This window comes from Typopeltis vanoorti, chromosome 16, assembly GCF_054136105.1.
Source record: "Typopeltis vanoorti isolate ZY-2024b chromosome 16, IOZ_Tvanoo_1.0, whole genome shotgun sequence".
Lineage (NCBI taxonomy): Eukaryota > Metazoa > Arthropoda > Arachnida > Uropygi > Thelyphonidae > Typopeltis > Typopeltis vanoorti.
The window spans coordinates 22945325-22968387 of NC_143564.1; the positions used below are offsets into that span (position 1 = coordinate 22945325).

The 23063-nt window shown below is 36.4% G+C and overlaps 1 protein-coding gene across 3 annotated transcripts in view; it reads right to left on the reverse strand.

The window, feature by feature from the left end:
* Positions 1-604: 604 nt before the first annotated feature.
* The window catches only part of LOC150097892 (sodium/potassium-transporting ATPase subunit alpha-like), a 221532-nt gene continuing 199073 nt past the window's right edge, over positions 605-23063 (reverse strand). For all 3 annotated transcript variants that reach the window (XM_090405971.1, XM_090405968.1, XM_090405969.1), the window contains exon 21: positions 605-1898. In XM_090405971.1, the coding sequence (XP_090262097.1) occupies positions 1778-1898 (121 nt within the window). In that variant the 3' untranslated portion in view covers positions 605-1777. The remainder of the gene's footprint in view (positions 1899-23063) is intronic.

The window sequence follows — 23063 nt, forward strand, 5'->3', positions numbered from 1 at the left end:
TTTCATATATATTCAAACACGAAATTTTATCTGGTAAGAAATTTACAAAATTTACCTTTTTTTTGATAAAAAATTTATTAAATAAAAAATAGAAATTCTTAATAAGTCCTTTCCCCTTAACCTCTAACTCATAAGTAGTACTAGCTAGATCTTGCATAAGAATTATGTATGAGAATGTTATAAAAACATCTAAGTTCATCTTCTCCCATGAGTCAAGATTTTTTCCCCCCTGTTCATTAAGGTAAAATTTGAACTAATTTTAAAGCAATAATGTGGAAGTTCATTTTCTTCCCTGCAATGTGAGAGTTCTGAATTTAAAATGAAGAAAAGCAATAAATAAGAACTCAATGCTTTAAAATGCACACCACTTTGTTAACATGATCATATATATATATATATATAGTAGAAAAAAAAAGTCAGTTCTGAATATAGTTTAATATACAGAATACACTTTTAAAAAAAGTTACTTGTCTTGGAATGAAAATCAAAGTTTTTGGTTTTTATTCACTTTTCAAACCAGTGACCATAGAGAAATAATGGTATTGGCATGGATATATGGGTGCTGTTGTAAAAAACTGATCAGGAACAATTAAAATACAATATCTTATACATAATTTTTTTTTATTATTTCCTTTTAACTGCAAAAGAAAATGATTTATGCCACCATCACCTTTGGTGGAACAAGTCATTTTCAAACATTACATGAACAAACAGAACTATACCATGAAAAGTTACATCATTTTGCATTTCTGTTATTCCCTGAGGAAGACATGATATAGTGTTAATAAGAATTAGGAAAGATTCTGGTTTTAAAACATTTTCTTGGCTATTTAAATATTCTTGACTATTTTATATTATTTTTGAAACACATTAAGTTTGGTTAAAAATGTGTACCTAATTACATTAATCTTGATAAAGTCAATTTATATAAAATCATTGCAATTACTTTACAATTTTATGAAAGTAAATCACATAATGAATTTTTAAAATAACTATGGACAATGCTTCTTGTTAGAATATTAATCGTACCAACATGTCAAGAAAAATCTGATATATGATATTAAAATACATTTTTCATCATGTGGTATACAAACAGGTAGTAAAAATATAAAATACACCTCTTAAGATGCAATAATTCTACAAAATTATTACATGATGCCAAATTACATAAAGGAATGCTATCTATTTATATTTCTGAGCTTAAAAGACAAAGCCAGAATCTGTTTTGGAGAAAAGTAAAAAAGCTGATGACCATTTTCTTTAATTTTCTGTTATGCTGCTAAATCATCCTATTGCAAGTTATACATGTTACACAAGATGTTTAATAAGTACATAATTTTAATACATAAATGGTTTAATCTGAACATGTATCACAATATATCCTTAATATACTAAATTAAGGATGGTAATACCTCTTACATGAGCCCCCCCCTCTCCCTCCAACATACATTTTAAAATTATGGCTTTTAATACAGTACTAGGTGATGTATGAATGCCTGAGATAAGTCTGAAAGACTGTCAGCATTTAATTTATAATATGAACTATATACATTATTAGAGCAAGCTTGAATAGAGTAAACTAGACAATTCTGGCCATATACCTTAATATGTAAGCAAAAGTTTTAAATGCATAGCTCTTACTGATTTAAAAATCAAACAGTCTTGCAGTACTATATTAGAAAAGATTTACGTAAATGATGAATTTTTAAAAATGAATTTACAGAAAGATGTCTAAATGCAATAATGCATCAGTTTATCTAAGACTAACTTAACAAAATTAATAATAAGTTTCACTTTCTATCCATCCTCCTGGATTCCTTCGTAAAATGTACCTTCTTATTTCATCATAAACAAAAATTAGTAAAGAGAAGGGAATTGCTGGGAACCACCAGTCGATTCTGTGTAATGAATATAATTCAGTGAGAAAACCATTATCAGAAACTTAAATTATAACATTGAATTAAATGCAGTTCCAATAAACTATAGTTACAGCAATGCAACTGTGTTATAATTCCAAGTAAATGAAGACTACTTGCTATGTACATAGTTAGCACTTCATTCAAACTCAATTTTCAGATCACCTTATCAAACATTAACATATGAAATCTGGACTATTTATAGATCAGGATTAACTTATTTCTTCCAGCAAGGACAAACTACTCAGTACTAAACAAGCCAAGTTAGTATCTTGGACATGGCACCAAGAGACATTATGGTATCCACTAAATGCAGAATCACACCTTAAAAACCTGTTAGTACACTCACCCTCTCAAGCAATGCATTCTGTGCAATCAACTCCATGCAAAAATCTGCTCATTTTCTTGCAGAACGTCTAGGAAAGCTCCCATGTCCTTATCCCTTCCCTTAATTCTGTCTTTTGGAAAATCTCTCCACTGTACCTCTCTCAACAACTTATGTTGCAATCATATCACTATTCCTCCTATCTACCAAACTCAGTATTTAAGTAGTGTGCCTCAACTGGTTATATCTCAATCATATGACCACATCTACCCAAACAACAAATTACATTCCCTCCCATCTAACTTTGATATCTACCTTTCTGAAGTTGTCCATAAATTCCAGATGAGTGAATACATTCCCAGCAATGCAGATGTCATCTGAACAAAGCTTTATACAATGAAACCATTATATTATTAACACCAGACTTCCATGGAGGAAAAAGACTCATCATGGGAGGGGACAAACACTGTTACACACAAAGTCCATCAAACTGTGCTTTAAACTCATTCACTGTATCTGCATTCACCAAAATGTCAAGCAATGCATTCCACTCACCAAACTCTCTTCATGCAAAGAACCTGCTCCTTATGCCCCTGCTCACATCCTCCTTAGACAGATTCCAGGTATGTCTCCTTGTTCTGTCCCCTTTTTCCATTCTGTGAAAAATTTGTCTGAAATTAAACTTCTAATAACTCTTTACTAACTTAAATGTCTCAGTCACCTCTCTTCCTCCTATTCACAAGGCTTTGCAAACTGCATTCCCTCAATCTGTCCTCATATCCCACATTCCAAAGACCAGTTATGACCTTAGTCTTCTCTGGATGATCTCCAATATATCCTCATCACCATGAAACCAAATCTGTGCACAATAATCCATAATGAGGCCTGATCAAGGCCTTTTAGAAATGGAAATATTCCATTGCATAAGTTAAAGTCCTCAACATCATTGCAATAATCTGATGTGATGTCTTCACAACTTATGCAATGGGAACCCTGAATTTCAGATCCTTGTCCTCCACCACCACTCCAAGGTCTCTTATCTCCCCAACTTCCTCCAAAATTTCCCTGCCAAGCATATACTTTGCATCAAATTGTTACCTACCAAATTGCAGAACCTTACTTACACAATAATCACACACTGAATTGACAGTTCCATACTGTTGCCCACTCATACAATCTGTTCAAGTCCTGTAAGACCACAACATCTGCTTGATTCCTCATCACTCTTCCCAGTTTTGCATCATCTGCAAACAGTTGTATATCACCAGTTAAACCCACCCCAATGGTTCCATAACAGACCCCCCCCCGAGTCATACCACTAGCAACTTTCCTCTTTCAAGATAGCACCCTCCCACACCATAAAAAAAACCATACACAACTTGCTGATACCTATCTGATAGCCAGTCACCTCTCCAATTCACTAGTCTATCATTCAATACCATCTGCTTCAGATTGGTGATCAACTTGTGGTGTAGTGATCTATCAAAAGCCTTTGCAAAATCTAAGTATACTACTGTATATGCATCTTCCTTGTCCAATACATTTGTCACCTTGTTAAAGATACCAAGGTATTTTAAACCTGGTTTTACTCCATTTCCCAAGTAAGTAAACAGACAAACAAGTCAAGTTTGCATCTGCAAGTGTTGCAAGTCTAGCTGACCCTGCACATAGTGCAAGACCAAGGCAACTCATGGTAAAAAGTAGAATAAGCTCTGATCACTAATCTTAATATTTACCCTTAATGCAAAGCACATCTCATGGAGGAGATGTATGATGCTTTGTATTAAAGGCAAGGGGCAACTATCCAGACCGGTTTCGACCTTTACTGAGGTCTCATCAGTGGGAGCCAGGCTAGAAATACCAAGATTTTAGTAACACAGAGCTTCTCCTCCATGAGATGTGCTTTGCATTAAGGGTAATATTAAGATTAGTGAGCAGAGCTTATTCTACTTTTTACCATGACTTGCCAGGGTCAGCTAGACTTGCAACACTTGACTTGTTTGTCTGTTTGCTTACTTAGGAAAAGGAGTAAAATCAGGTTTAAAATAGCTTGGTATCTTTAACATTTATTATACCCAAGGTAAAATACTTTCTACATTTGTCACCTTGTTATAATATGCAAGCAAGTTGATAAAGCACAACCTCCCTTTAACAAACTCATGCTGACAAGCACAAAGAAACCACTGTTATCAACCCACTTTTGTATCCCATCTCTTATCAACCTCTCCAATATCTTAACTACAATTCCAGATATAGAGACTGGCCAATAATTTGTTGCATTAGCCTTATCACCACCTTTGATAAGTAGAACAATTTTGCCTTCCTTCCATTCCTTATATATCTCTTGCTTGCTCACTTAATGGTGAGCAAGCAAGAGATATATAAGGAGTTATTGACTTCTAGCTTAACTCCTTATATATCTCTTGCTTGCTCACCATTAAGTCTTCTGTCATTTCATTTGCTATACTTGAATGTCTGATTCCACACTGAGGATAAAGCACCCTGATGAACTGCTCACTGAATATCTTGACTATGTCTGCAGCAGTTACTAATCTACAACTTTCATCTATTAACATCTTACCACAATCATTCTTCTTTCAACTTGCCACATATCAAAAAAAATCTTTTCTTTCTTAATCTTTCCCTCTTTTATCTTTACGGTGTTGAGGGTTTCTATTCCTTATAACCGCAACTGTTATACGAGATAAGGTGGTTGGCCTTATGCCTCCTGGTGTATGCTATGTCTGTAGAAGCATTATGTTCTCAAGGCCAGTTTGCAAGAGGAAAACCCCAGACAAACTGAGGAGCAAAATCCTGCCATCTACACCCAAGACTGGCTAACTTGGCTATGTCTAAGAAAGATCCTAAGTTCATGTCAGTGACAGGAATCAAACCCAGGACACTCCTTTCCCAGCCATATGGCTGCAAAGCACACAGCCACTTGACTAACCATGCAGACACCAAAAAACCTCATGAAGATTTTTCTTGGCCTAATTTGCTAATTTCAGTTCGTACCGCACTTTTGTTGTCCTTATCAACTGAGTCACTTTCCTTGCCTGCTCTTCATGCAACTGATTATTACCATTATTCATCTTGTACTGCCTCCAAAGTGCCTTCTTCCAGATTTCATGCTTCATTCCCTCATTCATCCATTTTACACCTACCTCATTCAGCTTTTTGACTTTTGGAATACATTCATACATTGATGCTGTTATGCATTTCTTTGTCACTTCCCAAGCAACATTTATTTTCTTACTGCAGCTCCTCATTTCATGCTATAGCATGAAGCTGTATTTTAAGCTTGTCATAATCACTAGCCTTCTACTTCCACATATATCCTCTCCTTACAGTCTTCCTATGACTAGTCACAACCTAAGTAATCACTTCATGATCACTCTCACCAGACCTGTAACCTTCTGTAGCACTGGATCCTCTGTACCACCTTCTGATCTCCAAGAAGCCCAGGTGACCAAATGTGTGTATAGCATTCAAGATATACTAATCTCTGCTGATCAAAGATCTTCACCATTCAAAAAAAATCTACCAAGTTTTCAACCTCACAGCCACTGTAATGTCTCAATTTGAACTCTGTCAACCATCACCCTATGATCCCTTGTTTCCTTCAATATACTCCTACCAATAGAACATGTAATCAATCTTTTAATACTAAAGTTAAAAATCTTATATAGCTACTAAATATCATACCTAGTTATTCATCCATCCATAATATAGCTAACATAAATTGAACAGTAATGGCCTAGTACTAATATTTGTGAAACTTCACTTATTATATGGGTGCCTCCATGGAGTCAGAAGGCTCATTGCAGAAGACTGACGCTAACCATTATTCAGAGAATACCTATCATATCTCTCGCATTCACCATCAGTGCACTCAACTACCTCTGGCAATTTATTCTACTCATTCACCACTATCTAAAAAAATCTAGTCCACACACCCTTATTAACTACTGTTATGCAACTTCTAGTGCTGACCCATAGTTCTCTATTTGTCATGTATGAAAAAATTTGTGTGAAGCTTATAGAACCCTTTTTTAAGTAACTTATGACTTTCTATCATGTCTCACTCTTTTCTGTCTGCTAAACGTCACAACACACAACTTCAATCTATCTTCATAAGGAGCATTCCACAGATCTGTCATCAAGTTGGTCACTTGTCCAGATCCTCTTTGCTATCTTCTGATTATCAAGAAACCCAGGTGACCAAATGTCTGCACAGCAGTCAAGATGCAACGAAATCATAGACTAAGCAAGATAATAACCTTTTTTCCTCCTTGTCAACATGCTTTTAAGCATCCAAGTAATTGAGCTATTTTGCTAACTTTTTCAATAAACCCTTGAACTTCAACTTTGTCCACATCAACCCCTAAATTCCTAGACTCTTCAGTTTCCTGCAATCCAGTACAATCAATATGATATAGAGTATTTTTTTTTCCCCCTGAAGCATAAAAGCTTATGCTGCAACATTAAACTGACAACCATTATCCTTTGCCCATACTGCCAATTTATGTAAATCATCCTGCAGGATATCTAATAACTGAATATTATTCTCTCAAATCATTCTCTATGTCATTAACATACAAATGAAAGAGTATCAGCCCTAGTACAGAACCTCGAGGTACTCCACTAGTCACCCTGATTCTTGTGGATTCTACTCTACCATATACTGGTCAGTGTCTCAACTCCCACCTCCATTCATCCTACCAGGTTCATATCTATTCCCATTTTCTTTAATTTATGTAATCATCTGCATGTGTCATTCTGTCATATGCCTTTACTAACTCCAGTAGTATCATGGTGTAGCCATTTCCTTAGACTTCCACTGTCACCATTATAAAATGTGTATAAATTACTAAGGCAGACCTACCTTTTATAAAGCCATGCTGCCCATCATACTGCATTGTATTCCTATCCACTCATTCCTGGATTTTATCCTTAACTATTCCAATCCTTTAAAACAACCAGTCTGTAATTTGCTACTTCTGTCTTGGAGCCATCTTAATGCAATGGAATTATCTTATCTTCTTTCCACTCCCTTGCAACCTTGTCACAGACGAGGCTTAGTTTAATTTTTTTAGAAAAGGTATCTTTGGCATGACAATAAACAATAAATTACATGATAACCACAGTAATCAATTTTAATAAAATGAAAGTACAGATATTTCGTACTGAAAATAACAGTACATTAGTGTGTAGAAACAAACAAATCAATGGAATGGGAATACAAGATACATACAGCAGTCTGTGGTTTACAAATTAAAGACTGTTGCAAAATTGATATTAATAAATAATATTAAAAACTGATGGGTACGCAAGATCAGGATCTCACAAATTTTTGGGAGAGAAAGACAATCATTCTGATTCAGATTTGGCCAATGTAAAAGGTCTTCGCAACTTTCTTTGAAAAGGCGTTCATAATTAAACTTGCTTTTAAGGAGAAGATGAGCTTCATTCCAGTGGATACTGTGTTTAGTGTCAATACTATGTTGTGTCAGACCAGACTTTTGAGGTTTCGTGCATTTGATATATAATACTGATGTTCATTAATTCTTTTTTCCACAGAATGGCATATTTGCCCAAAGCATGTTAGATAATATTCACACAGTATCTGGTAAATGCCAGCTAATGATAGAGGTGACAGTTTGTCTTTTGTAGATGGCAACAAATGAGAAATTTTGTTGATAGGAAAATATGTAGGAATGAGATACTTCCAAATTCTACCAATTGGTTCAGAGATGCCAGAAATTTAAGGAATTGGAACCCTGCGGTCTGTTGAAGAATCCGGAGGTGTTGGAACATAGGAGCCAATTACCTGCTGGATTGGATTGGGGGTTGTAACCATTAAATTAAATTCCATTAATGTTTTGACAGTGAGATAACAAGAACTTCTCACTGTCAAAACATTAATGAAATTTAATTTAATGGTTACAATCCCCAATCCAATCCAGCAGGTAATTGGCTCCTATGTTCCAACACCTCCGGATTCTTCAACAAACCACAGGGTTCCAATCACTTAAATTTCTGGTGTCTCTGAACAAATTGGTAGAATTTTGAAGTAATATCATCTCATTTCCACATATTTTCTTATCCAACAACTTCTCATCTGTTGCCATCTACAAAAGACAAACTGTCACCTCTATCATTAGCTGGCATTTACCAGATACCTTGTGCATATAATCTAACATGCTTTGGGCAAATAGGCCTTCTGTGGAAAAAATAATTAATGAACATCAGTATTATATCAAATACACAAAACCTCAAAAGTCTAGCCTGGCACAACAACATGGTATTGACACTAAGCACAGTATCCAGTGGAATGAAGCAGGTTTAAATATGAATGTCTTTTCAAAGAAAGTTGTGAAGCCTTTTACATTGGCCAAATCTGAATCAGGAAAATTCTCCCCCCCCCCCCCCCCAAAAAAAAAAATTTGGAGATGCTGATCTTGTGTACCCATCAAAACGTTTTTAATAATATTATTTATTAATATTAATTTCTAGCATGCAGCAACAGTTTTTAATTTGTAAACCGACTGCTATATGTATCTTTTATTCCCATTCCTTTGATTTGCTTGTTTCTAAACACTGATGATGTACTTTCATAATAATTTCAAAATATCTGTACTTTCATTTCATTAAAGTTAATTACTGTGGTCATCATGTAATTTATTGTTTAGAGGTCAGCTCTCTTACACATTCATGCAGCACATGGGCCAACATGCCATCAAGTGTCAGCGCTGTTTGCGAGGGAGCTGTATTGTTCCCTCACAAACACGATGATTATAGGCATAATGCAAAGTTTGGTCAATGGAAGACAAAGAAATGATGTGACTGACACATTTAAATTGATGAGAGGTAGTAACAGGATTGACACAGTGAGATCCTTCATATGGTAGAAAGTGGAGGAGGGAACATCAATGAGAGTTGCAAATACAAATGGCAAGAGTTTTTTTTGCATGGAACATTGCCAGCTAGAATGGTGCATGACTACAGACAGCTAACGAGTTTAAGGATTGGTATGATGATCAGTGTTTTCCAAATAAATATTCCACAATGAATTGTAACTCCATAACAGTCCAAATGATTATTTCATTTGGTTGTATTATGTAGCATTTTGTTGATTCCCCTTCCACCTTCATTGTAAGCATTATTGATGATCTTTCTATAGTTGTCAGGGGTTTATTTTTAACAAAAATAAATTCACATGTTATAAGCATTACACTGAATTTATGGTTGTGGTGGGAGGGTACAAAGTCACTGTGTGTGTGTGTGTGTGTGTGTGTGTGTGTGTGTGTGTGTGTGTGTGTGTGTCAGTTTTTGATACAAAGACTGGTTACATGCCTTCTGTCAGGTGGCCAAAATGTCAAGAAAAGGAAGATAATCTTGCTCCTTCACTGTGAATGTTATTTATGCTCTGTTGTTCAAGTGGCAAAAGAAAGCATTAATGGTTAGAAAACCAGTGATTTTTGTGGTGCTGTGTGTGTGTGTGTGTGTGTGTGTGTGTGTGCGCGCACTTTGGTGGAAATTTGTTTCTCAAGAAAGGTAGGACTGACTACTGTGCTTGGTCAAGCTTGGTAGGTTGTAAGTCAGCTGTTCATTTGTATTTTACAGTAATACAAGATAAAATGGTGATCAAAGTGTGTTCATTATATTAAATATTTAAAATTAAATGCGATTTAGTACGGATTGTTTTGAAGATGGGTCATTGTCGTTAGTGTAATATGCATCCCTGAGGGAATGTGGAAGATGTATATCTGGATGGAGAATGGGTTTGCAGGAAACATAACATTTTCATGGATTATGCACTTTCACTGAATGCAAGTAGGACACTGGTGGGACTGTTAAAGATGCATCAACAAAAGGAAGTGATGACTGCCTTTTATCCTTGAAGGATGAGTGACACTCATCCTTCAAGCAGCAGAAGGATAAACAAGACCTGGTGCCAGTCAAAAACTGAACATGCAAAAGTGTGATCAATAAAAAAATAAATAAAAAAGCATCGGTTCTAGAATTCAAAAGTATGTGGGGATTGAAGGGAATGCAAGAAATTTGATGTATGAAGCATGAAATTAGATGCTTATCTTAGTAAATAGCAATGGAAGCATGTGAAAGAAACAGATAACAGAGAGACAGATGTAATAACAAAGGATTCAAGAGGGTTACTGAATGGATATTACATTTGACATGCAGTGAATGAGAAGATGAAAAAAAAGATTTGTTTTCAAGCAAGATGTATGAGCAGGATGTTGGCTATGAGGAGTAAATGAGCATGAGTTGGTAGTATGTCAATTTATTTGATGGTATTAATTCAAAATTTACATGAACTGCCAACAAGACTTTCTGCTCATTTAAGAGTTGGTAGTAGTTTTAAGCACAAGTGATTTGTACCAAACTGAAGAATGGATGGAATAGGGAGGGAAAACAAGCAGGAATCATGAATGCATAGAAAGTCTGAGGAACAAACAGAACTGTTCCATCCATCTGTCCCTCCGAAGAACAGTTCCATTTATAAACACATAAAAGGTGTTTATGAATGGAGAGGAACAGTGCAAGATGAAAATGAGATAACAAGAATATAGGATGGCCAGGGAAACAGAGCAGTCAGCACAGGAATGTGATGTTCTGGAATTCAAAAGAGAATAGTGGAATGTCTTATGGAAAAAATATGGTATAGGTGGCGATTAAAAACAAAAAAAATGGCCAAAGACAGATGCAGAAAAGTGTTATAGCTGAGAGATGGTATTGGTGGGACTATTGATGCAAAACTGAATTAATAAGTTACTAAAGAGGGTTCCTATAAGCTTCAGACAAAATAATTTTTTCTGTACATGACAAAGAGAGAGTTATGGGTCAACCCTGAAAGTTGCATAAGAGTAGTTAATAAGTGCATGTGTGGACTAGTTTTTATGTTTTTTTTTTTGTTTAGAAAGTGATGGAATCCAGGAGAATGAGGACAACTAGTAGAGTGCCTCAGGACTCTGTACTAGGGTTGCTACTCTTTCATTTGTATATTAATGACAGAATGATTTAAAGGGGATAATATTCAGTTTTCTCATGCAAAACGAAGAGTAATAATTGATAAAAGGATGTAGATATCCTGAAGGATGATTTACATAAATTGACAGTATGGACAAAGGATAATGGTTATCAGTTTAATGTTGCAGCGAGCAACCAATCTCTGCTACTCCACATTTCTGGCCATCCTCATCTCACACTATCACACAGGCTTCTCAAAATGATGAGATAGAAAAAAATTCAGTGTCTGTCCATAAGGAACAAATTCCTTGTGTACAATTTCATTAACATCAAAAAAAACAAATCAACATTGTCTTGACATTTGATTGAACTTGACGAGCCTTTTTGAGTCTCTGTGAATTTGCATATTTCCATTGGCTTGATGCTTGTTTTGTTTCTGGATCATAACCATAGCACCAAGACTCATCCTTCGTCCCAACTTTTGAAAGTTGTGATCATTAAGAACTTGCTTCCTCAAATTATAGCAAACATTCATGATTTATTTTTGATTCTCTGAGCAAATAAGGCACAAATTTAGTAGACACGTTTTATTTGCAAATTCTTAAAATTCACTGGCATCAACCCAACAAATTTCTCTATTCAGAAACTTGACCATTCATAGACCTAAAACATCATCCTTAAAGGCTTGCTGAAGCATGACAGTAGTTTCAGCTGCAGTTTTACCCAAAAGAAAACAATTTCACACACACTTTGTTCCTTGTGGTTAGCCATCACAAAATCGTCAAACTTGCTTGTAAGCACTAACAAAAAAGCAGCCAGATCAACGATCCAGTTCACACATGATGCCAGACTGGCACAGAAAACCGTACACTCATGATGCCTAGCAGTATCGTCCATAACGAGAAAATGCACGTGCCAAGTTTAGATTCTGGTTATTTTTGGTACCCCTCGTATGTAGTGTTCTATTTTTTTTCTGATATTCCCCTAATGTATAGTATGGCTATGTCATCATTATTGTAATCTTTTTTTGCTTTTAATGGTATTTTTGTGGAGGATCTTGTGAACCCTTTTTTTTTTTTTAATAAATGTTTGGCTAATAATTTCATATTCTTTGTTTAGCACCTGTTCATTTCAGCAAACTGTTAAGGATCTATGTTTGAGGATGCTGATGGCCCTAGTTTGTGTTGGATGGTGGTATAAATTTTTATATATGTATTGGCCTGTATGTATAGGTTTATGGTGCTGGCCTGGTTGTTCAGGTGGTTTAGGAATGTATTTGATGTTTCATAACTGTGGAGCCAAATGGCGAAAATATCAATGTATCTTAGCAAGACTTTGGGCTTTAGGCTTTCTGAATCTACAGTTCATTGCTCAAAGTCTTCCATGTAAAAGTTAGCTGTGGGGTGAGGGGAAGAGTGGTGAGCCCATAGCATATCTTTTTTATTTTATTTTATTGCTTTTTCAAAGGTCAGGCTAGGGGAAACAATTAACGAAGTATTTAGATTTCTTACTTTTGTATCCTGTGCACATGTATGTTTTTCTGATGATGACCTCAATACACAGATTGAAATGTTGAATGTTATTTTCTTAATTATAAGTAATTTTTATCTCCATAAATTGTTCACTATGAATCCATGAAGTCTAAATACTTACTGAAGGTCTAGAGAATATTATCAAACCACACAATTCATTCACTTGCACTCATCTGTCCAGCAATGTATTCTACCTCGCTATCTATGCAAAAACCGTTCCTATCCCTTTTTCACTATGCCTTAATATAACTTCCAGAATGACCTAGTTTTTATTTCTACACATTTTCCTGCTCACAAATACCTTCCATTTGATACTCACTTTAACGATTTAGTTATCACTCATCATCCCCTCTTCCTTTTATTTTTCATGTGCCTACCAGCAGGCACATGAACAGTATAAAGCACAGGCCAGAAGGGTAACGAGTGTGGAAAGAAAAGCAAAAGCGGATTATGAAAGAACATTAGCCAAGCATGCTAAAGAGAATTCCAAAGTTTTTTTGATATGTTGCAAGTAAAAGAAAAAATGTGTACAGCAGAATGATTTTAAAGAATGCCGATGGTAGGGAGGTAACCGAATTAGTTGATATAGTGGAATTACTGAGCGAGCTTATACAGGAATTGTGGTGAATGAAGTGGAGGTGAATAATCTACTACAAACCCTTAATGTCAATACATCTGTGGGATTGGATGGTATACCAGCTCGTGTCGTATGTGAAGCAGCTAAAGAATTGTCGGTGCCCTTGACCATTTTGTTTAATTTGAGTCTAGCGTCTGGATTAGCCCTCAGGGGGTGGAAAGAGGGGAAAATAGTTCCACTGCATAAAGGAGGTTCCAAGACTGCTGTTAATTACTGGCCGATCAGCATATCAGGAATCACTGTCAAGGTCTTGGAGAAAATAGCCAAGAGGAAAATACAGGATTGGAAAGATGAAAATGGGATACTGAATGGGGGAAAGCATGGTTTTGTGAAGGTACATAACACATTGAAGGCTGAACTGGATAAGGGTAATGGGTTTACAGTGATTCTACTGGACCTTGCTAAGGCCTTTGACATGATACCACATGGAATTCTAATCAGTAAACTGCAGCATATGAGCATGGATATAGGGTTGGTGAGATGGATAGGAGGGTGGTTGATGGAGAGATATCAGAGAGTGGTTTATTCAGGAGCAGAGTCCAAAAGACAGCCTGTGACTAGTGGTGTGCGGCAGGGTTCTGTTCTTGGACCACTACAGTTCAATTTGTTCATTAACAATATAGGAAAGGATCTGAGAGGAAGTGTTCACTTGTTTGCTGATGATGCAAAGTTGGGTAGAGCAATAGTGAGTGCACAGGATGTCAAAAGTTTGCAGGATGATTTGGAGGACTGGGTAAGGACAATGGATGTCAATTTAATGTGGCAAAATGTGAAGTTATAGATTTTGGGATGAAAAGACTAGCAGCAGTATATCACATTGGTGGAACTATACTCCAGGAGATTGACGAGGCCAGGGATTTGGGAGTGTTGGTGGAAAGGGAGTTGAAGTTTAGCAGGAACTGATTTAGCCACATCCCAAAAGTGGCTAAATCAGTTCATCAAATCACTTGGTTGCTGAAAAATACTTTAACAAGCAGAGACAAACAGGTTATTGTTCCTCTTCTCTGTATCGAGCCTTGATAAGACCCCATCTAGACTACTGTGCCCAGATATGGGTGCCACGGTTTCTTCTCGATGGGGGGGAGGTGGAGAGGATCCAGAGACTAGTCACCTAGATGATAGCAGGTCTATGGAATGAACCTTATGAGAATAGGTTGAAGATTTGTGGGTTGCAGAAATTGGTTGATAGGCAGAAAAGGGGTGATGTGATTGAGACATTCAAATTACTGAAGAGTTTCTATAAGATTAATTCAGAAGATATTTTTGAGAATAGCACTGGTGGTGGTGGTGGGAGGACTAGGGGGCCATACATGGAAGCTGGGCAGGAGTGTGGTTAACAAGGGTGTTAGAGCTAGGTTTTTTACTTGGAGAGTGGTGAATGAGTGGAATAAGCTGCCAGAGTCTGTTGTGCGTGCCATGTCTGTAAATGAGTTCAAGGCGAAGTATGATAGATACCGTGTGAATGTCGAATAGTTGTTCTTGACATGATGTTAGGGCCTCCGTCGATGAGTCTATGGACTCCTTGGAGTTGCCCGTAATAATAATATTCACCAATTACATAAATATAGATCCAATAGGCTTCACATTTCGGCGATGTCAACATTATTTAAATTAAGGGGGATATTAAATCCCACTTGTTTTAAAACCGAATAAGAAACTCAAAGATCGGAATCAAAGAGTTTCATGTCGAATACAGTAAACTATAAAAGTATAAGCTAAAGCACGTAGCCCAAGAGTTGCCTTAGTTTGTACTACGTGCTTTAGCTTATGCTAGTAGTCGCTGATACTTTTATAGTTTACTATATTAGGCATGAAACTCTTTGATTCCGATCTTTGAGTTTCTTATTCGGTTTTAAAACAATGTGGGATTTAATATCCCCTTAATTTAAATAATGTTTACATTGCCGAAATAAAGCCTATTGGCTTTATATTTATGTAATTCAATGGGTGCACCTTTTTAACAACTCGTATAGCAAAGTATATAAGTTCTTTTTGCTATACCCTTGGTATTAATTTGGTCTAGCTACTGACTGATGAGATCTCAATAAAGATCAAAACTGGTCGGATTAGTGACCTCCCACCATAATGTATAACATCATATATCTCCTAGGAGATGGGTTTTACATCATGGGAAATACTAAGAATAGTGATCAGAACTTCCCCATCTTTGCTGCGAGTTGCCCTAGTTTGTACTACGACTACATGCTTTAGCTTACGCTAGTAGTTGCTGATACTTTTATAGTTTACTATATTCGGCATGAAAACTCTTTGATTCCGATTTTTGAGTTTCTTATTCGGTTTTAAAACAATGTGGGATTTAATATCCCCTTAATTTAAATAATATTCACCAAGCTAAACTATGTTCTGTTAGCCTGTCTTTGTTGTTGATATTTTCAAAATATTGATCATTTAACTGCAAGAGTGCATTCTAGAGACATTTAACTGACTCTCAGTTAAATGTCTCTCTACTTCTCACTCCTCCATAATGCAATTGGATGAACAATGGGACACTGAACCCTTTGATTAGGTTTGATTCCTAGTGAATTAACTAATCTCATATGGAGGTGGCAGGGGTTTTCCTCCTGAAAAGTCAGGATTTTCATCCTGTATGCAGGCAAATTTGCTGATTTGCCTGCATACAAGATACAATTGCCTGTATACAAAAAAAGTACTCTTGTTGGTGTTGGCAGTAGATTGCACTATATGTAGCTGGAGAATTAACTGTGTATTACATTAAAAGGGTGTTGCAAGTAGAATGCACTGGTTTAAAGTGCTTCGTAAAGCTTGAGAGCTAGTGATATGGAACCCTTCTCTTCACTTCAGTTTATGCTATTAAACATAAGCAGTGCATTGGTTTAGAGCGACTTTTGCTTAAAGATAGATCTACCGAGTTTTTTCCCACTCCAGTTTTAGTTTAGAGAAGAAGAGTGAAAAACGATTATTTTGGCTTGTACAAATGATCTTGGGAAGTGACAAATGTGATGTGTGAGGAAGCTATGAAAGATGCTAATATATAAGAAAATAAGAAGAGAGAGAAAAATACAGTATCAGTCTGCTGCCATGTCCGATAGAGATGAGATGTGCCATGGTCGCAAAGGCGTCCACACATACATTAAGCAAGAGAAAGGGTGTAAAATTTGGGGATGTATCAAGTAAGTTTTATGGAAGACTGATCTCATATAAAACAGATACAAGGGACTTGTAAGTTCATTTTAATGGATTCAGAGTTAAGCATCTTCAGAAAGTACTGTTTGGGAAATTCAAAAATGCAGAGTTTAGAAAAAGAAAAGAATTGGATGACACAGGCAGTAATCCTAAAGATAAGAATGAGAAAATGATCACAATTCTGAAAAGTTCCTCAGATTTTGATATCAAGTGGGATAATGAACACAAGGTGTGATGGAGGTGTAAGATGAAGGGAGCACAGCAGTTTACACATACTAATGCCAAAAGCATATGGAACAAGGGGAAGTAGTTTTGGATAATGGTTGGTTCAAGGTGGCTTAAAATTAACATGGTTGTTGGGGGATGATATAGGGGTAGAATGATGATAAGTATTAGGGGGAACAGAATGGGGATAAAGTTTGCTAATGACAGCAAAAAAAATGAAGAAAAACAGCAGGAGTGCATTAAAAGGACAGGATGCAGAGGATGGCACATTTGAGGCTATATGGTGGGGAGAGGGAGAGAGATATTAACAAAATAAAATATATAGATGGTTGCTGGCTCAGGGGGAAGGTAATATAAAGGAGAATGTGGATGGCAAGCATTGGAAAATTTAAACAGTGAACTTGCTATACCTCTAAATTACAAAAATAATGAAGTACTTAACATAAAACACATTTCATGATTGTGTGTGTGTGTGTGTGTGTGTGTGTGTGTGTGTGTGTGTGTGTTACATCAGAGTGAATGCACAAAAATAACACATTTACATGAAGCAAAAATAGAAAGATATTAGTGTGCTTCTGTTCCACTGCTGTGGCCATTTATATGATACTATTAAAATCCTATGAGAAATTGTAAACAGTCATTAACATAACAATAAACTGAGACAATGGGCAAAGGAGTACATGGCTCATTATAGGGATGTAAACGTATAGAAACAGTTTAAAAAAAATTAAACAGAAAGAAAAAAAGAAAATTAAAAATAAATTTAAAAGTAACATGAAAATTGCATGTAGTATGCACATACAATTACTAGTTTATTTAAACTGAATATGAACAGTATGTGAAAAGGAATGGATAAGTAAATTAGTCTTTTAACACGTTCATTGTCGATATCGCACGATGCGAGTTCTCACCAAACGGCCGATCACGCGTTATCGCATGGACGTCGCTAACTAAATAAAAAAAATTTGGCCACCACACGAAATTCCAATTTTCAGCTTGGCAATGAACGATATTGCGCGATCACGCAATGCAAGTTCTCACCAAATGGCCGATCACGCGTTATCGCGTGGACGCCGTTAACTAAATAAAAAAATAAAAAAAATTTGGCCACCACACGAAATTCCAATTTTTGGCTTGGCAATGAAAGTGTTAATGTACATGTACATACACTGGTATTAAAACCTATGTACAGTACATCCCAAACCTGTGTGTGTGTTGTCCAAAATAATGGAAACACTAAGATATTTAGGAATAGAATGCGTGTTTGTTACAGTGAAAAAATTTGTTGGTGCACTGAATGTTCTTGTTTACACTCTGGTTCTCATGAAAGTGCATTAGTAATTGTACTGAGTGATAATTCATGTTAAAATATCTGAAAATGGGAAACATGTAATAAGATCCTGACTGTGGTGGGGCAGACATCCACTGACCTCACTCTATGCTTCATTTCATCCATATATTTAATAGGATTGAGATAGTAAGGCTCTGGGGAAGCCAGTCAAAGTGTGGTGATGTTCATGTCCAAAAAATCAAGCAGTTATAACAGCAGCCTTATGACACTGTACATGGTCTTGCTGAAAGAGACAATGGTCAGTTCAATAGAAATGTCAAAAAGTAGGAAGCATTGGCATTGTCCAGATACATCTTGCAATGTTCAGGGAATCACAAACATAGGTCCAAGGTCAAACAAAGAAAAATAGGACCATATGATCACATCACCACTTACAAATTTCATAGTTGGAGTTATGCGCTCTGGTAAGAGACATTCGCCAGGCATCCGCTACAGCCACATCCATCCATCTGTTTGGTAGAGGGGTGCAGGTGATACGTCGCTTCATAACACAGCTTTAGAATTCTTTCTTTTAGGGTTACACGGTGATCAGCACTCATATTTGTAGATTTAGGGACTCAAAAACACACGTGTTAAACAGATTATTTTATTGATTACAAATAAAATAAACTTGACGTTTCGACCTCTATATCGAGGTCATCATCGGAAGAATACAACTGTATGCAGAACCAAGCTACATGCTCATGCTTTCTATACCAGTAAACTAAATCTACGCAGTTAATAAATCTTTTTTCTAGCCTGACCTCTAGTGATAGAAAAGAAAAAAAAATGAATAAAAAAAAAAATTTAAATAAATAAAATAAAAAAAAAAATAATAATAAAAAAAAAAAAAAAAATATATATATATATATATATATACACACACACATTATAAATAGATAAATGCAACTACAATAAACTGTTAGAGTCCTCATGTATTAATATTCTGGATAGTTACAAAATGATTTCTTTCAGTTGCTATTGAATGTTCTAAACACTTCACCAAGTCACCAGGTTGTCTTCTTGTAGTGGGAATTTTTCTAATGCTAGTTTAGGATGTTATACAGGTTGTAGATGGGTCCTCCACATTCTTGAAATGGTGAGGCCATCATTTTTGTTGAGATTTGGGTTGTGTTTGAGCATTTCACAAGACTCTTTAAATTTTCTCTCAAACCAGGTTTTGGTGCGGTGTAGGGACTTGGTATTTTTCCAGTCAATTCTATGGTATGTTTGGAGTGCATGGTCAGAAAGGCCTGTTTTACCGAAGTGGAGGTATTTAATGTGTCGTTTGTGTTCGTCTTGTCTGATTGGGATAGTTCGCCCTGTTTCCCCTATGTATGGTATGTTACATGTGCAGTGTATTTTGTATACCCCTGGGTGTGCTAGGTGTGGAAGAGGATCTTTAGAGGTACTGAGTAGGTGTCTTAGCTTATTTGGGGGTTTAAAGGTGGTTTTAATGTTGTATTTGCGAAGTGTTCTGTCTATTTTTTCAGAAATGCCTCTAACATATGGAATGGCAATAGCATTCTTGAAATCTTTTTTGTTCTTCTTACTGGTATCTTTATGGAGGATCTTGTGAATAGTTTTTTTATTGTAACCATTTTTGATAAATGTTTGGTTGATGATTTTGTATTCTTGGTTTAGAGCCTGTTCATTTGAACAGATAGTTAGGGCTCTGTGTTTAAGGGTGCTTATGACACCTAATTTTTGTGTTGGGTGGTGGTAAGAATTTTTGTGTATGTATTGGCCTGTGTGTGTAGGTTTGCGGTAAACCGAGAAGGAGAGACAGCCAGAGGGAAGACGTGTGACAAGTGTGTCTAGGAAGGAAGAGAGTCGTTTTTTTCCATTTCAATGGTGAATTGGATACGTTTGTGTTGTTTGTTTAGGTGGCTAAGGAATGTATTTAGAGCTTCGCGGCCGTGGGGCCAAATGGCGAAAATATCGTCGACGTATCTGAGCCAGATTTTGGGCTTTAGACATGCTGTCTCTAGAGCCCGTTGCTCAAAGTCTTCCATATAAAAGTTAGCTATTGGGGGAGAAAGTGGTGAGCCCATGGCTGTACCTTCTTTTTGAAGGTAAAAATTGTTTTGCCATACGAAATATCCAGAGCGGAGTACGTGGGCAAAAAGGGCCGTGATGTCATGTGGAAATATGTTCTGTAGGAGCAAGATCGTGTCATTGATTGGGACATTGGTAAAAAGGGAAGTTATGTCAAAGCTGACTAATATTTTTGGCAGGCCAGAATTTATGGCCTGCCAAAAATACACAAATCTGGCACACCACTTCGCCCAATCGTTGAAGGAATTGACAGCCCAAATTATCACTTAGCAAAAAAATTAGCTGCCACACTCAAGGAATTGGTAGGTCAGTCCCCTTCCAATATAAAAAATACACAACATTTCATCAGTAAAATCAAAAACATTACACTCACCGACCAAGATTTATTAGTCAGCTTTGACATAACTTCCCTTTTTACCAATGTCCCAATCAATGACACGATCTTGCTCCTACAAAACATATTTCCACATGACATCACGGCCCTTTTTGCCCACGTACTCTGCTCCGGATATTTCGTATGGCAAAACAATTTTTACCTTCAAAAAGAAGGTACAGCCATGGGCTCACCACTTTCTCCCCCAATAGCTAACTTTTATATGGAAGACTTTGAGCAACGGGCTCTAGAGACAGCATGTCTAAAGCCCAAAATCTGGCTCAGATACGTCGACGATAATTTCGCCATTTGGCCCCACGGCCGCGAAGCTCTAAATACATTCCTTAGCCACCTAAACAAACAACACAAACGTATCCAATTCACCATTGAAATGGAAAAAAACGACTCTCTTCCTTTCCTAGACACACTTGTCACACGTCTTCCCTCTGGCTGTCTCTCCTTCTCAGTTTACCGCAAACCTACACACACAGGCCAATACATACACAAAAATTCTTACCACCACCCAACACAAAAATTAGGTGTCATAAGCACCCTTAAACCAGAGCCCTAACTATCTGTTCAAATGAACAGGCTCTAAACCAAGAATACAAAATCATCAACCAAACATTTATCAAAAATGGTTACAATAAAAAAACTATTCACAAGATCCTCCATAAAGACACCAGTAAGAACAAAAAAAGATTTCAAGAATGCTATTGCCATTCCATATGTTAGAGGCATTTCTGAAAAAATAGACAGAACACTTCGCAAATACAACATTAAAACCACCTTTAAACCCCCAAATAAGCTAAGACACCTACTCAGTACCTCTAAAGATCCTCTTCCACACCTAGCACACCCAGGGGTATACAAAATACACTGCACATGTAACATACCATACATAGGGGAAACAGGGCGAACTATCCCAATCAGACAAGACGAACACAAACGACACATTAAATACCTCCACTTCGGTAAAACAGGCCTTTCTGACCATGCACTCCAAACATACCATAGAATTGACTGGAAAAATACCAAGTCCCTACACCACACCAAAACCTGGTTTGAGAGAAAATTTAAAGAGTCTTGTGAAATGCTCAAACACAACCCAAATCTCAACAAAAATGATGGCCTCACCATTTCAAGAATGTGGAGGACCCATCTACAACCTGTATAACATCCTAAACTAGCATTAGAAAAATTCCCACTACAAGAAGACAACCTGGTGACTTGGTGAAGTGTTTAGAACATTCAATAGCAACTGAAAGAAATCATTTTGTAACTATCCAGAATATTAATACATGAGGACTCTAACAGTTTATTGTAGTTGCATTTATCTATTTATAATGTGTATATATATATATATATATATTTTTTTTCTTTTATTTTATTATTTTTTTTAATTAATTTTTTTTTTAAATTTTTATTATTATTTTTATTTTATTTATTTAATTTTTTTTTTTTTTTATTCATTCATTTGTTTTTCTTTTCTATCACTAGAGGTCAGGCTAGAAAAAAGATTTATTAACTGCATAGATTTAGTTTACTGGTATAGAAAGCATGAGCATGTAGCTTGGTTCTGCATACAGTTGTATTCTTCCGATGATGACCTCGATATAGAGGTCGAAACGTCAAGTTTATTTTACTTGTAATCAATAAAATAATCTGTTTAACACGTGTGTTTTTGAGTCCCTAAATCTACAAATATGAGTGACAGCTTTAGAAGTTTCGATGTGGCACTGTACACACTCTTTGCACCAGCGAAGACTGCACTGCATGTTGGTTTGGGTAATGTGGTGCTTGCATATGGTGGTCATACCATTTAAACCAGTGTTGTAAGCCTCAGTTCTGAATGTTTTTGTGCAGATTCATGTTCTGCTTGCTGACTAGAACTCAGCATTCAATGCGTTAGCCAAAGAATGATGGTTTTACACATTATCCTTCAAAAACACCCTACAGTCACGTTCGGTGCGTTATCCATTGCAGGTAGCACTTGCAGTCGACTCCCAGCACTTCCATCTCGGATAGTATCACTGATTGTTGACCTGGTATGGTACGGCCATTTACTGAACAGATGAGCCTGCAACATGGCATCCTCTCACAACACTTTCATTTCAAACTGCATCAGTTCCTTTCTCTCAGCCATTTCACTCACAGTTGCAATGACTTAAGAAGGAGCATCACATTCTTCCAATTTATGCCGGCCAAAAACATGACTCATACATGGCATGATGCACTTTGTCCATTGGGATGTCTTTTGACTTCTCTCCAAGCAGTACACACAGACACACAAGTTTGTAAATTTGCACATGCATATTATGAATGAAATTTTAATGAGTTCAAAGTCACTATTTCCAAGAATTTTTTAAATTTTATGTCAATGCAGTTCAGATCAGCTCAACTGCAAACAGCTTCTTCTTATCATGCTTTGAAGAGTCTTTCAAATTTGAAGGTACTTTCGTACAGAATTTTGTGTTGTCCCACAGGATCCTGTGGCTAATAAAAACTCCA